General features: G+C 44.0%; 1 protein-coding gene across 16 annotated transcripts in view; it reads right to left on the reverse strand.

The window, feature by feature from the left end:
* Positions 1 to 13,909, reverse strand: part of LOC130159738 (protein PHTF1-like) — a 31,166-nt gene that overhangs the window by 3,900 nt on the left and 13,357 nt on the right. For 12 of the 16 annotated variants that reach the window (XR_008825831.1, XR_008825830.1, XR_008825832.1 and 9 more), the window contains exons 6-18: positions 12,979 to 13,087; positions 7,535 to 7,591; positions 7,375 to 7,444; positions 6,722 to 6,880; positions 6,321 to 6,480; positions 5,422 to 5,544; positions 4,436 to 4,595; positions 3,249 to 3,422; positions 3,091 to 3,168; positions 2,092 to 2,301; positions 1,574 to 1,702; positions 875 to 1,147; positions 46 to 177 (exon numbers count right to left, since the gene is read on the reverse strand). Coding sequence is in view for 13 of the 16 variants with exons in the window: in XM_056361676.1 (XP_056217651.1) it covers positions 46 to 177; positions 875 to 1,147; positions 1,574 to 1,702; positions 2,092 to 2,301; positions 3,091 to 3,168; positions 3,249 to 3,422; positions 4,436 to 4,595; positions 5,422 to 5,544; positions 6,321 to 6,480; positions 6,722 to 6,880; positions 7,375 to 7,444; positions 7,535 to 7,591; positions 12,979 to 13,087 (1,834 nt within the window). In the remaining 3 variants the exon portion in view is untranslated. Of the gene's footprint in view, positions 1 to 45; positions 178 to 874; positions 1,148 to 1,573; positions 1,703 to 2,091; positions 2,302 to 3,090; positions 3,169 to 3,214; positions 3,423 to 4,435; positions 4,596 to 5,421; positions 5,545 to 6,320; positions 6,481 to 6,721; positions 6,881 to 7,374; positions 7,445 to 7,534; positions 7,592 to 7,655; positions 7,817 to 7,886; positions 12,362 to 12,978; positions 13,088 to 13,909 lie in introns of those variants that run through there. The other 4 variants (XM_056361681.1, XM_056361683.1, XM_056361672.1 and 1 more) reach the window with 4 other exon arrangements.

Consider the following 13,909-nt stretch of genomic DNA (forward strand, 5'->3'; position numbering starts at 1 on the left):
CGGGGCTACTCCCCTGCAATGATCACACCTTGGGTCAGCACTCACCTTCAGGTAGGAACGAAGGGATAACCAGATCTTAATGTTTTCTACCTTCTTGAGTCTAAAGTGAGGAATTTCATATTTCCTGGCTTTCCGAGCAGATGTAATGTGACTAAAAAGCTTGGCAAACAAAAACCTCTGTGAATTAAAAACAAAAATACGCATACACAAATTAGTCTACAACAAAAAAATATTGCTGCGTGGTAACTGGCAGAAGAGGTCAGCCTTGCGGCATGCTGCAAAAGCCAGCTGGGGGGACCCTGGTGCCCAGCCTCCCAAGTAGATAACTACAGTCACCTTGTGTATGGCAGAGGGAGAACTGCTGTTGCTGCGACGCGAGATTAACCACAGAGCTCTCACTGAAACAGAAAGTAACACCAGCCTGCCTGCCACTCAACACTTACAGCCACTTTGACAAAGCTACTGTCCACAGCTGTGAGAGGGCTGAGGGCGATGCAGCCGCCTAAGCTAATGCTCCATCCTAGAACAGGCCAGCTAAGCTGGCTGCTTCTTCCCAAAGAGCTCTATGCTGAAGCGTTCACGTCCATGCGGAGTGCCATTTCAACACGTTAAAAAGGTTGGGTTTCCCTTGGGGCCAGGCTAAGCAGGGGGAGCACAGGGGTCAGGAAGGCTACTGACAGGTTTAAGTTCGTGACTGATGAACACGAGTCTTACCGGAATCTCCTACCTAAACTTCTGGGGCCTCTTAGCAGCTTTGACCCTTCAGCCTGCTGAAACATGCTTGTCTTGCCAGCGTCTTCTGTGATGGGCAGCATGGTTTTGGTACAATGCCTGCCCTGGGGCTCAGGAAAGGCAACAGTCCATTTAAACCTACCTGTTTGTATGTTCTCTCAGCGACACACATCATGAAGAAAAACATCCAAGTTAAGCAAAGTCTTTCAAGGAAGTTGATCGCAGACAGAACAATAACAGGGATGCTAGCAGGTGCTCCACAGAAGATGTGCAGAAGCTCCTTTAGAGAGATGGAGCACAGCTGCTCCAGGTTATCTGTGCGGAAGAGTCTGTAGAGGAACGGTAGGAACGCTAATCCAATGGTGATGACGTTTCCCAGCATCTGATACCCCGCTCCTTGCTGGTAGGCGTTAACCTGGCAAGCAGGAACAAAAGTAGGCTGATTACCCAGGGTTTTGCATCAAGGAAAAGGCATGCTGCTGTGGCAGCATGAAATCAAGCAAGCATTCCATTCCCCTTCCCTTCAAAGGGCATAACCTAAAATAGTTCCACCCACTTCAGTCCAAAACGAACGACAATCAATCAGTCAATAAATAATAAAACCACCACCTTCAGCACACTGCAGCTGACAATGATCAGCACTCGCCAGTCTCAACAGGACTTCCTCAATTTTGGTTTACGCAATTTTGAAGTAAGAACATTTGGGACAGCTGTGTTTACCACTGAAGAGGGACCACTTTTATACTGCACTTCATATCTGCACGTATTGCTACTTTCAGGTTTTTGGGTGGTTGCTTTTTAAAGCGTGAGGGAAGGTTGCGATGCCTTACAGCCCTCTTACCCTGCTCATGATAATCCCACTGATCTCCAGCACAGACATGTCCACCTTCTTACAGTCATTCCCTTCCCAGATCAGCGCGCTCACTTTTGCAGATGCTGGACTTGTGTTCTGCAGCCAAAACAAATGGTTCTATAAAAGAGAAAAGAATGCAAAAGACGTATAATCGCTTTCTGTCCTGCTATTAAATAAAGCTTTTCCCTAGAAAACATTTAGATTGAGAGGAGGTTCCAACTCTGGGTTTGGGTGAAATACTTTGTGTTGGGATTAGCAGTGCTCCAGATAATACTGGCAGGAAGGAGGGAGCTGATAGTTGATACTACTTAGATCATTCCGGACTTCCGTGTGATTAGCACAGCTGACAGAATGGGCTCATCCAGCAGTAGGTTTCTCACATTATACCAACACCACTCAGATGTGTCTTCCATCATATTTGGGCAGATGGGGAAAAGGCGGGGGGGGGGGGGGGTTGTGTGGAGTCTTTCATTGTATTCCCAGCTCCTGGATACAAATCAACAAACCTGCTGGAAAACATCTTCCTTCACATCCCGCCTGGTGCCTCTCACAGTCATTTCCTCACTGTCGCTGGTGCAGGACGAGCGACATTCTGGCCCGTGAAGCAGATCGTCCCAAAGCATGTCTTCTGTCTCAGAGTCGTGGCGAGTGCTTTCTGAGTCTCCCCGGCTCACACTGCAGCTCCGGGATCCCACGCTAATGCAGGACCTCACGTCCTTTGAAGAAGAGCAAGATTTATATAGCACAGCCCCGTGCACCGATGTGCAGAAACACCTCCTCCTCCTACCAGCAATCAGCTACATCGGCTTCCCAGGGCAGCTGAGCACTCCCATCACAGCCGCCGGGTCCCAGGTGTGACAGACACTATTGCTCCGGGACCGTTTCTGCAACCAGCTTTTCTACACAGGAAGTCACACAGCATCAGCTCTCCACCTCAGTTCCAAACTTTACGACACAAAAATTGACTTATTCATTCTAATGCAAAAGTTTCCTGGCTTTTGCATCATCTCTTAAGATTTCATTTCTATTTTGTATTTATTTATAGATTTTTGTATTTAGAATTCGATATTCATGTATTTTATTTCTACTTTATTTTCAGGTGGATGGAGTGGCAGGGGGTGAGATAATGAAGTGAATGAGTATATATCACAGAACAGATTGATTTATTTATTTATTTTAAAATCGAAATTTATTAGCATAAAAGTTACAATACAGTGCTGCCCCCCCAAACCACAAGAGTAATTGCAGCAATTCAACATGAGCAATTAGAGGCAGCTTGGGCCATACTGCACTGCCAACAGAGTGGTTTTGTTTGATTTGTTTCTGTTAAACAAAGTAGTATACTCACAATTGTGAACAAAGTTTACAAAGCTGCAAAGCAGCAGGGAAGGAGGCCACACCTTACACCTGAATTTAATACCCCATTTAATCACGGTCTGTGCTGAAGGGAAGAAAGTCCCTGCTCTGGCCAGGCTCAGTAAAATCTCTGGAACTTATGACCGTACCTGACTATACAATGTGGATTCTAGTTCAGATTCCACGACACTATCAGAGTCTCTGGCACCTTTCAGGGCTTGCTTCACCTGCCAAAACCAAAGGAAAACCAGCTTGTTATCCATAGCAAAGGACCGTGTGGAAAATGGCACAAATTCAACATGAGTACCTGTGAGACAGCCTGGTTCAGAGAAACAAGAGGCCTCTTTTTCTTCTCTTCATAGCTATTGTCACTGGAGGCCACTTCTATGTTCTGGAATAACAAGACCTTTTGTGCCACCGCTTCAGCATCCTCCTCGCTGGAAAGCTCGTCAGAAACACCACCCCTGCTGGTGCAGTCGTCCTAGAAATACAGCAGTCAAAGTAAGACTAAGGCACTGATAAAGGCCCAGCCTATGAGCTGCATCAAACCAAAGGCCCAAAGCCAGTGCTGCCACTACGCTGGTACGCACAGTGATCTCTCATCAGTTGCAAAAGCCAGCAGACGATGACCCCCACAGAACATGCAGAAACAGAATCCAACAGCATCACAGATACACCACAAATTTACACTCGTTAACCCCCTCTTGCCTTGCCACAGAGGTAACAAGAGGGAACCTCGGGTGGGGTGGAGTCAGATTTGGGGCAACGCAGGGAAGAGGAAAAGGCAGCAGCAGCTCTTGGCTATGTCTTGCCAGCAACCTTAAGCCCGGGAGAACAGATGCATCTGTAAGCTGGTGGCTAGCAGACCTGAAATCGTGAGATGACACCTAGCTCTGTGCCTCTCCAAATGCCTAGAGGCAGAGGCCTTGGGATGGCGGAGTACTACAGTGTTCCGCACAGATTCTCATTTAAGTTCTTCATGTGGGAGTTAGCACCTTACCAACCTCAAAAGTAACTCCACAGAGCTTTCTGGTTTAGAGATTTCAACAGAGGTCACAATGCTTTACCTCCATCTTTCTCTCTTCCCAAGGGATGTTTCCATCTACTTTCCTGCCTTCCCTCTGAGAGCATATTACAGGGAACTGTTTGCAAGGCAAATTATTTTACAGAACTGCTCTTGAAAACTGTCATTTTATTTATTTTTAATCATTATCGCAGTCTTCCTTAATATCTTGTGATTAGAAGTCTCTACAACTAAATGCACACTTGGGCAAAACAACAAGCCTTTTCCAGGCTTGTCATATCAGCACCCTGTCAGCTGTTCAGCCGAGAACGAGAAAGGGTTTTTACATTTCTGGTATGCCAGCAAAGATTAGCAGAAGAATGGAGTATCTTGTATTAGATCAAACCATACAGTTAAGTTTCAACAAACTTTTGGGCACATACAGAATACACTGAAATTTGCGACTTCAGATGGATCTTTCCTGCTAGTACCTGATGGCTCTTTTCCCCATCGGAAAGTTTATTTTTCTCTTTGAAGTGCAACAGCCTGTATTCAGATCTGGCGTGTCTGTGTTTAATGCCATTATTCACAGCATTCACACCATTTTCTGTCTCAGTCCCTTTCTCAGCTACCAGCTTTACTCTTCTAATCCTATGAGAGAAAATAAATTGAATGATTTTATGTCAGAGAAAAACTCTTGAAGAAAAACATCACGGTCTCTTTCACTTGCCACACGGGTTCGCCATTAAACAATACAGCTAAAGGAATACGTAATTGTCTTCTGCTGACAGGCTCTTTGTGTCCTGATTCTGTTGAAGAGTCTTGTATCAGCTTCACTCTCACTGGATGGTTCTTTAGTAACTCTAATAGTATGTTAAAACTTCTAAACCAAGAAGGAATATTTTTCTTGTTATTATTTTGAAATACATAACAATTCCGAAAAAAAAGCCTTCTCATCAAGAGAAAGGACCTCTCAGTTGAAAACTCATCAAGAAACTCACCTGAGAAAACAGTAGGAAGACAATGAAATATTATCCCAAACAATCCATCCTCCTTTTCCTCGAGTTACTTTTAGAAAAAGCGAGGTGGTAAAGTGGGATGACTATCCAAGCAACTTAAAATAGAAGGCACAATTGCTTCTGGAAATCAGGCAAAACAGCAATATAATTTGAGCATGCACATTCAAGAAAGGCCACTTATCTGACAAAAAAAAATAAGTTCCGCCACTTTCTGCAACTCATTCTAATGCTCAGCTTTAGCTACACCATGAGATATGGCATGATCTCCTAATAAGGATATACTACAAATTCATGAGGAGTCAGCCTCCTACAATACCAAGAGTGGCTTCAGTTCAAAAGAAACTAATTGGCAGACTTGGGGGATGTCAGTGACAGTACACATTCTGTCTTCATTTTCCAGACATCGAATTGTTCACAGTGTCATTACAAATACAACAAACCCAGTGAAGATCACATACCTCCTTCGGAAAAGCATACTAAATAAATTGTTAACAATGGATGCAGATTCAGACTGCTCTTCTTTACTGTTTTTGTCAGAAGACCAACTGTTCCCATCGACACCCACAGATTTGCGTAACTTCCTGATTTTTAAAAAAAGGAGAATTACATTTGCATAGCAAGCTACTTTTAGGTCTTTCCTAAAAGATCTGAATCAGATCTGAACAGCTTTTTAGATGCTATTTTTCTTAAGTCATGCAGACAGAATGCTTATTTATAAACAAAATAAATTTTCTTCGGATTAACCAGAGTTATGCAGGACACCAGTGTATCACTAGTAAAGGATACAACAGACAAAATCCGGGAGAAATCTTTGCTGCAGAAACCTGATAGAGGCAAAACTCTATCCTCATCCACCAACCCGCATCCAAATCTATTCTGTCAGGGTCTAAACTGAGTCCGATGCCTAACAGTCAAATATCTAGTAGGTGGACCGTGACATCTCCCACAAACAAACTGCCAGCAATGAATCCACCACAGTCATCTCTGTCATCATTTCCCTGTTCTCAACACACATCAGCGACTCCCTGCAGTCAATGCCAAAGCTGGGCACCAGACTGGTTTGCAAAACCTTGAGGATGCCTTTCCCCGCAGAATGCCCTCCTCTGGACACAAAAAGAAACGATTAAAAAGCTAGAAAGAGAAGGCCCAGCTGGCAACTAAACCAGACCTATCATAGCTTGGTAAATCTGCAGCATCTGTCTGGTTATGAGGAGATCACAAGCAGGGCAGAAAATACTCATTTTCACAGTTATAGTTAAATAACATAGAAAAATAGAAGAGATTTACCCGTTAACTTCTACCATGAGCAATCCATCATATGCTCTGATGCAATAAACGAACCTGTTACCCCACTCACCTCCTTCGCCTGCTGAGCCCGTTGTTTCCTGAAGGCTTGTTGATCTGGGTGGACACTATTTGACAGTGAACAGTTCCCATCAGCAACATTAGGCACATTGGTCCCATGACTTCACTTGCATTCACAACAGGCATCATGAAATACAACACAACTGCTATGACTGGAAAGGAGAAAATTGTATCAAATGCAAAAATGAAAGAGCACTGCCCAATTCTTTGGTCATCACTATTTACTTTTACTCTGGTTTATAATTTCTGCAAATAGTAGTGCCACACATCTTGAAATCTACATTAAGCAGGTTTCAGAGGGGAACCTTATGCTTTATGAGATTATGGATGACAAAACTATGTTACGTTCCTTGCAGAAAAAGGACTGTGGCACAGACTGCTGCCAGCCCTTACCTTGCATAATGTAGAGCACCAGGAGCCACGTAAAAATACGCTGGGAAGTGACCTGTATCCACCACTGGCTGAATAATGGAAAAAATACAACTCTGACAATTCCTTTCCGAGTTAGGGATGTCCAAGGAATGTCAGGCTTGGCTTTGGCAAACGTAGAGCCTTGGAATAAAAGGAAAAACGAACAAGTCACTAATCACGAATTACAAGAATTTGCTCACTTATGGCTTCCCTTTTGGCAAAGACCAAACCCTGCCAGAACGCTGCGGCTCGGGAGGGTGACAGCAGCCCAGCTTCAGGCACTCGTCCAAGCTACGGCACTCGAACAGGCCTGGGGGAAGCTGCCCCTTGCCTTATCGCAGCACACCGGCTGCTGAGCCCCCCCGAGCCCGCTCTCAGCCGCCCCGCGCCCCTCCTGCCGCCGCTATCGGCGTGTCTGCGCTCCCTCCACGCTGAGGGGGGCAAGCACGGGCAGCCGGACCTCCGGTAAGGTCCTGGGCTTCGGCGGCGCCCTGAGCCGCTGCCGCCACGAAGCTGCGTGACTCCGGCTGCGGGAGCCGCTTCGCAGCTCCGGAGGGAGCCGGCCGGCCCTTCCCCCGGCGGAAAGCGGCTGCGCGGGGCCGCCGGCCACCGGCATCTCTCCCGGGACTGCTCACCTCGGATTAAGTCCACGTCGATCAGGTCAGGCTGGATGTGACCCTTCTTCTTAGGCTTGTTTTTGAAGCCCTACGGAGCCGAAAACAAAGGCCTGTTAGGCGCCAGGGGAGCCGGACCCAGGCTGCGAGGGCGGCGGGAGCGCCCGGCCGCCGCCGTTACCTTCATCTCGGTCTGCTCGATGGACTTCTCCCATATCTGCTGGTCGTAGGCCCCGATCTGGAAGGAGAGGAGGCTGAGGGCACGGCCGGGCCCGCGCCCGCCCGCGCCGCGCCACACTCACCTTCTTCTGGTACCAGGAAATGGCATCCCTGTCGCGAGAGGCCATGGGGCGCCGCGGGGCACCGGCGAGCTCGGGGCGGCCCGGCCCCGGCCCCGGCCGCTGTTACCCTGGAGACCGCCGCGAGCCCGGTGCTCGACTGGCTCCGCCTGCCCCCGGCCCGCCCCCACCCAGGCAGCACTAGCAGAGCGCCGAGCGCCGCGACTCCAGCGCGGAAATAAGCAGCCAGGCAGGTAAAGGACAAAATCAGACTTTGTTTATTAAAAAAATACTTTACAGGAAAAAAATTCTATGCATTCCGTTGGACTATTTTACAAAGAAATAGCTTAACAGTTTGACACTGGTGTACAGTCAGCTACGGACAGAAATGCACTGCGTGGGGCGCGGGCCCGTGCCCGCCCGACCCTCGGGGCCACTCGCCAGGGTAATAAATATACTAAGGCCGCACAAAGCAACAGTCTTCCAGGCAATTGTACACGTCCTCTGCAGGCAGAGACCTTAGATAAATTAAAACCACAGAAAAAAAATAATCGTAGCTGCCAATCCAAATCAAATTAAACCTCACAGACCCAGAAACACAAGTCTCTTTACACCTTGTACAAAGAAATCAGAAGCGTGTGGATCCTGCGAGAAACCCCTGGGAACCCGCCAGCCCCGGGCTCGCTACTCCCACCGTCCAGACCCGAAAAGGGCCGCGCCGGGTTAAGGACATGAGCTGGCGCCTGTGAGACAAGTTCTGACCATCGGCCTGGTCCAGGGGGAACTGAGCTGTAATGTGCAGGAAAACTGACAGAGCACGGCGGAGAGCCCTTTTCTGTATGGCAAGAGCTATACCTGTGAAAAGTGTTGGTTATAAATCCCCTGAGAACACTTCACCGAGCGTCCCACCTTCCTGGAAGAGAACGTGTCAAGTATCTGCAGAAAATGACCTCTAGCATGTCTAAGGGAGAGCGGAAAGTGAAGCTAACTGCTATTTTGCCTGTCAATTGCCTCATGCTAGCCCACTTCTAGCACAACCCTGTCACTCACCTTTATCCCAAGTGGCATTTTTAATCAACAGCACTTTACTTAAAATAGAAGCCTGTGCCAGAGTTCCATATCCCAAAGCTGATGGCTCTACAGACAGCGCCTGGGCCATCAGCGGCCGTCTCCAGCACATAGCAGGAGTATCTTCTACTGATCAACTGACACAGATAGCAGGGCAGGTCCTCAGACACGGAGAACTGAGGATTTACAGGAACTGACCAGCACATTCGTATTTATGAACTGTTTCATATCTATCTGGGTACTACTGAGAAATATTAGAACAACCCACAAAATCTGCCAAAGTTTTATTACCTCATCATGTAGGCTGTTTTACAAAATCTTAGAGAAATCCAAACAGCCATCTATTTAACATGGGAGATATTCAGAAATATTTACTTGGACCTACCCAGAGATTTGTTTTGCTCAGCAAATCTCAAGTGGCTTGAACTCATTGCTTCATTTCTGAACAGCTGTAGCTTACAAAAATTAGTACTCTACATGTTTTGTTCTGGAAAACATTTGCATCTTTCACATCAAGGCATTGTTCTAATCCTGCTCTGTTTTCAGTGCAGTTGGAGCAATCCTGAAACAATGGCTAGACAGTAGAGCAATCTGCTTCGTTCGCAACCCCTCTCATACTTCACATCCAGAATTGAGGTGGAGTTTGAAAGCAGTACACCACTTTGGTTAAAGCCTACCAAAGCTGATAATGTATTTGGGTAGTAAGATTTCTATAAAGTTTGCTCCTCTCTTCCTCAGTCTTCCAAGCGTGCTAGAACAGCATCAGCAACATTCAAGTCACGTGAAGATACATTTCTGTATTTAAATCTGACATTAGATATTGAGCAACTGAACAGAACACAAAGAGAGCATGATGCTATTGGTCATGTCACTCCATCCGAAGCGGTAAGTCAGAGCATTTTCCAGGTATTTCTGGCTGTAGTCAGATTTCACTAAAGCTAGTTTTGAAAGCAACATGAGCCACTCTGGTCTTCTTCCTTTATCCATCTGAAAACACTCTACTAGAATTTACAGAGGACTTCCAAATTTATTCCCTCTTCATTCTGTTTCAACTTTCACTACAAAACAGACAAGTTGGTGTACGGGGGCTCTTAATCTGTTTATTCTGCCTTTAAAGTTATGTTTGCAGACTCACTGTAGTATCTGCAGTTTTGTCAATTCCTGAGTGATTGTATGCAGTGCTGGCTGTCAAAGAAAAGCCACCTTATTGATGTACCTCTACTGACACGACCAAAGAATAGCACATGTGGGAAGTGAAATGGGCACTTGGAAGACCAGCAGACTTCGTAAAAAGGAAAGAACACCCTTGGGTAATACGATCTTTGAATGTGAAGGATGAGCTGAAACCACTATTGCCTGTGAGGAATTTTACTTTGCACAACCCTTAAAGCTATGAAATTCCTCTCAACATAAAAAGTGGAAAAAACCCACCAGAGAACAGACAGCTCATTTATGAGCCGGTCTGGGTCATCTAGGATTTCTGCTAAGATTAAATTACACCCCTGCATGAATCACATTACTTTTCATCATAAAAAGCTTTCCATTCTAACACCTTATTTACACAGATTACTAAACAAGTCACTACCACTTCAATCTGTAAATTAGTTTTAAATTGAAATATTTCCTAGTCCTCATTTTTGTACCGAAGACAATACATACATACACATAAGGAGTAATACAGGTTCTAACTAATCACTGCAGTATCTTCTGATGATTATTCTTCTATCAGTTTAAAATAGTGACCTCTACACTGAGGTGCTAATATGTATATAAAAGCCTACACAAACAATATTGCACAAAGTAAGATTTATAATAGAGTAACATAGAGACCCTTATAAAGAGAAGAGTAATAATTGATATTAAAAAGATGCATCCAGAACTAACACAGCATCTTTGCTTTTGTCTAGTCTAACATAGTGTTTCAAATCTTTCCTACCCCAGTGAGGATTAGAACAAATGAATTTATCTGGAGACAGCTTAAGTTGCACCAAAACCCAGCTTGTACTCTAAATGTGGGGAGGGGGAAGGGAGAGGGAGAAAGGGACAGGACTTTCCCTTTTGATAACTGGAAAGGGCAGTAATAAATGGGGTGAGTGAAAGTCAAATACAGATTACACATTAACATCCAGAAATATTGAAAGATTGTTTAAACACTGTTGATAGCTGACACTCTACACACTTAGCACGTGCCACTGGTTTTTCCACAGCACCTGGGCACCCAGAAGCTACACATGGAAAAAGCAGTCCAATGCCGTAATACTTTTTATCGTGAAACAGTAATACAGAACTTCCTAGAATAAGGACAGCCTTACTGCCCAAAGTCAGTTATCAACTCAATGCTATTATCTTAAGTGCATCAGTACAGGGGAAAGTGTGGTTCCATTGGACACATTACGACCTGACCAAAACAAGCTGCCAAGTTGGTTAGTATTTTAAAGCCTTAAAGTGCTCAAAGATAGCGGTTTCCTCCACAAGACTACTGATAGGTTCTCTAATTTTGACACTAGTATTAACCATGTTCAGGGAAGATGTATTTTGGAAGCAAAACCCTCACACCAAACAACATAAGCAGTGCTATGAAAAGTGTTAGGTCAGTAAGTCATTGCATTTCAACAGGATCAGACACTTTCTTCAGTTAATTTTACAGATCACCTTTATAGGAACTGTAAGAAAGAGAGATCATTTTCTATAGCTTGTGTATAAACCCAACTTGTATATAAACCAACATGTCAAGAACAGACATACCAAAAATTTCACAAATCATCAAAAGTGCTGTGCTTTTTTTTTTTTTAAGCAATTAAAATGAGATGGGAAAGTCACTTTGCAAGTCTACAAAAGCATCACTTTCTGGTAAAGATTAGAGATAACGTAAAAGTAGGGAAATAACACTGACCAATGTAGTTCAATCATTTTATGTTCCTGGAGGAATTTCATTCTGACTTTGAGGAGATATTCAATATCTCTTTACTTAAACAGAAAGAAGTGGTAGACCACTGTTACAGGTTGTACTAAGGGGTTAAAATACAACTTGAATTTTGCATAATCTGTGTAAAAAAGATATGCTTGACATTTTGGAATGTCACCTTTCTTTATAGAATTATAGGCAAGATTTCTCCAATAAAACATAAGCCAGTTATAAAACTATAACTTCACATCAAAATTTTAAAAAGTTGTTAAAAAAATGTTTGATTATATACATATCACACAGAAGAGCCTGCATGATCCTGTGGATTGTGTTGCTGATCAGACTCTACTTTAAAACCTGGAAGGGGCTGGGCCACCTGATCTGGTTGCACAAGTCCTGATATTGAAGAAACAGAGGAGGAGAGCACCCCTGCTGTAAGCTGTGTTTCTATACCTGGTTCTTCAGACTCTATTTTTACACTTACACATTGGGGTTCACCTTCTGACTCTGTCTTTCCAGGAACACTACTGTTCAAGCTTGAATTGCTTTCTGCATTTTGAGAAGTCTCCCCCACAGGGTGATATTGTTTAAGTCTTATGTGCCAGGCTAAGCTGCAGACTGCTGACACTGTTTTGAACTGATGAATGACATTTCTAGGGATGAAGTAGATGTCATTGTCACACAACTGAATTCTAGCATAGCGAATGCCTTCCCGTCTCATTTGGTTTAGTTTGGCTTCATCCACCCACTGAACACACTGAGAGAAGGAAAGATGGTAAAGTTAGTGGTATACTCTGTTTAAACAATTCAGTATCCACCTATTTTCAACGTACTTCATATCTAAGTTAGAATGTTTCTGTTTAACTGGTAAAACTTCAAATTTAAATGAGAATTGGAATTTTTAAATGTCATTTATCTGAAGTGCACACCTTAGGAAGGGACAACAAATGCTTAACAGCATTCTACTGTTAAGAGCTGAAAACAGCAGATTTGACATGAGGCTTTACTGTTTTCACTGACAGGACTGAGTTGAGATGCCTTCACATCATAAGACAACATCAGTATATTACAAAAAGCAGAAACAGGCATACGTGACCTCTTAATGAACTTCTAATTGTTTCTATAGCACACATCATGACTCACAGCATAAATCCCAGCTTGGTAGAAAGGAAAAGCAGCTGGACTAGATGCTTATTGTAGGCCCCTTCCAACTGAACTATTCTATTCTGAAACACGAGAAGGAAAGATGCCCAACAGCTGTTAACTGAGGGCCACGGAAGATACAAAAGGGCTGGCTATACAGCGAACCTGCAAACTGTCAGAAGCTACTTCCAAAATGCTAAGAATGAGCTGTCGCTAGGGAAGATTCAATACCTGTGACACTGGAGGTTCATGCAGGTCCAGCTGAAGTCTCTGCACAACGTCAGTGAAATCTTCAGCATGAAAACAAACCACATCTTTGGTTATACGAGGCTGGTCACTCCTAGAAAAAGACAAGAGTTCCAGGAATTTTTAAAGGATTTGAGTTACAGAGCTCTTTCCAACACAGTTTGATTGAACCAATGACCTACTTCAGCTTTACGCTGTGCGCAAAGTCTTGTCACTTCTCAATACATGTATTATTTTGAAAAGGAGCTATAATTCAGAGATTTCTCTTTCTTCTCCCCCCCCATTTTACTTCTTTCTTGATGCACGCACAACAGAAGTGACATTTTCATGGACAAATACTATCCTGAAGTGTCCAAGAACTAGGTTCAAATTGCCACTACCTAAGTTCTCTGTATGTTCTAGGGACCACAGTGTGCCTCAACTCTTCCATTCTATAATTAGACTGAATAATTCCGTGTTAAAGGAAAAACTTAAAGTAACAATAACAGCTGTGAATCAGAGCAAAGGAAGTTCGGCACCTTTTATCCATATGAAAATCTAATGATATTGCTAATGATGCTATCCAATTTCTACTGTAATTGCTAGAAATAACAATGATGCAAGTCTAGTTTCTGTGCAAGGTCAACAGCAATGTCCTGGGTACATGCAATGTTGTGGAATTGATTACATTGAGTTCTTAGACTACTGTTACAGAAGTTAGCGTTAATATACCTATTCAGGAAAAAAAGAACAGTCACAGATGACTGTCCAGGCATGGTATCTTAAGGCTTATTTTGTAGGTCACCAAAATCTTCTGCAAAGGGCTATTACAACTTTTCTAGCACCTCAGGAAGAGGGAAAAATAGTGGGTACATAGCTTGTGTTTTCCAGAGCTCTAGACAGCATTTATATTATCACAGGATTCAAGCCATTTCTT

Source organism: Falco biarmicus, chromosome 16, assembly GCF_023638135.1.
Source record: "Falco biarmicus isolate bFalBia1 chromosome 16, bFalBia1.pri, whole genome shotgun sequence".
NCBI lineage: Eukaryota > Metazoa > Chordata > Aves > Falconiformes > Falconidae > Falco > Falco biarmicus.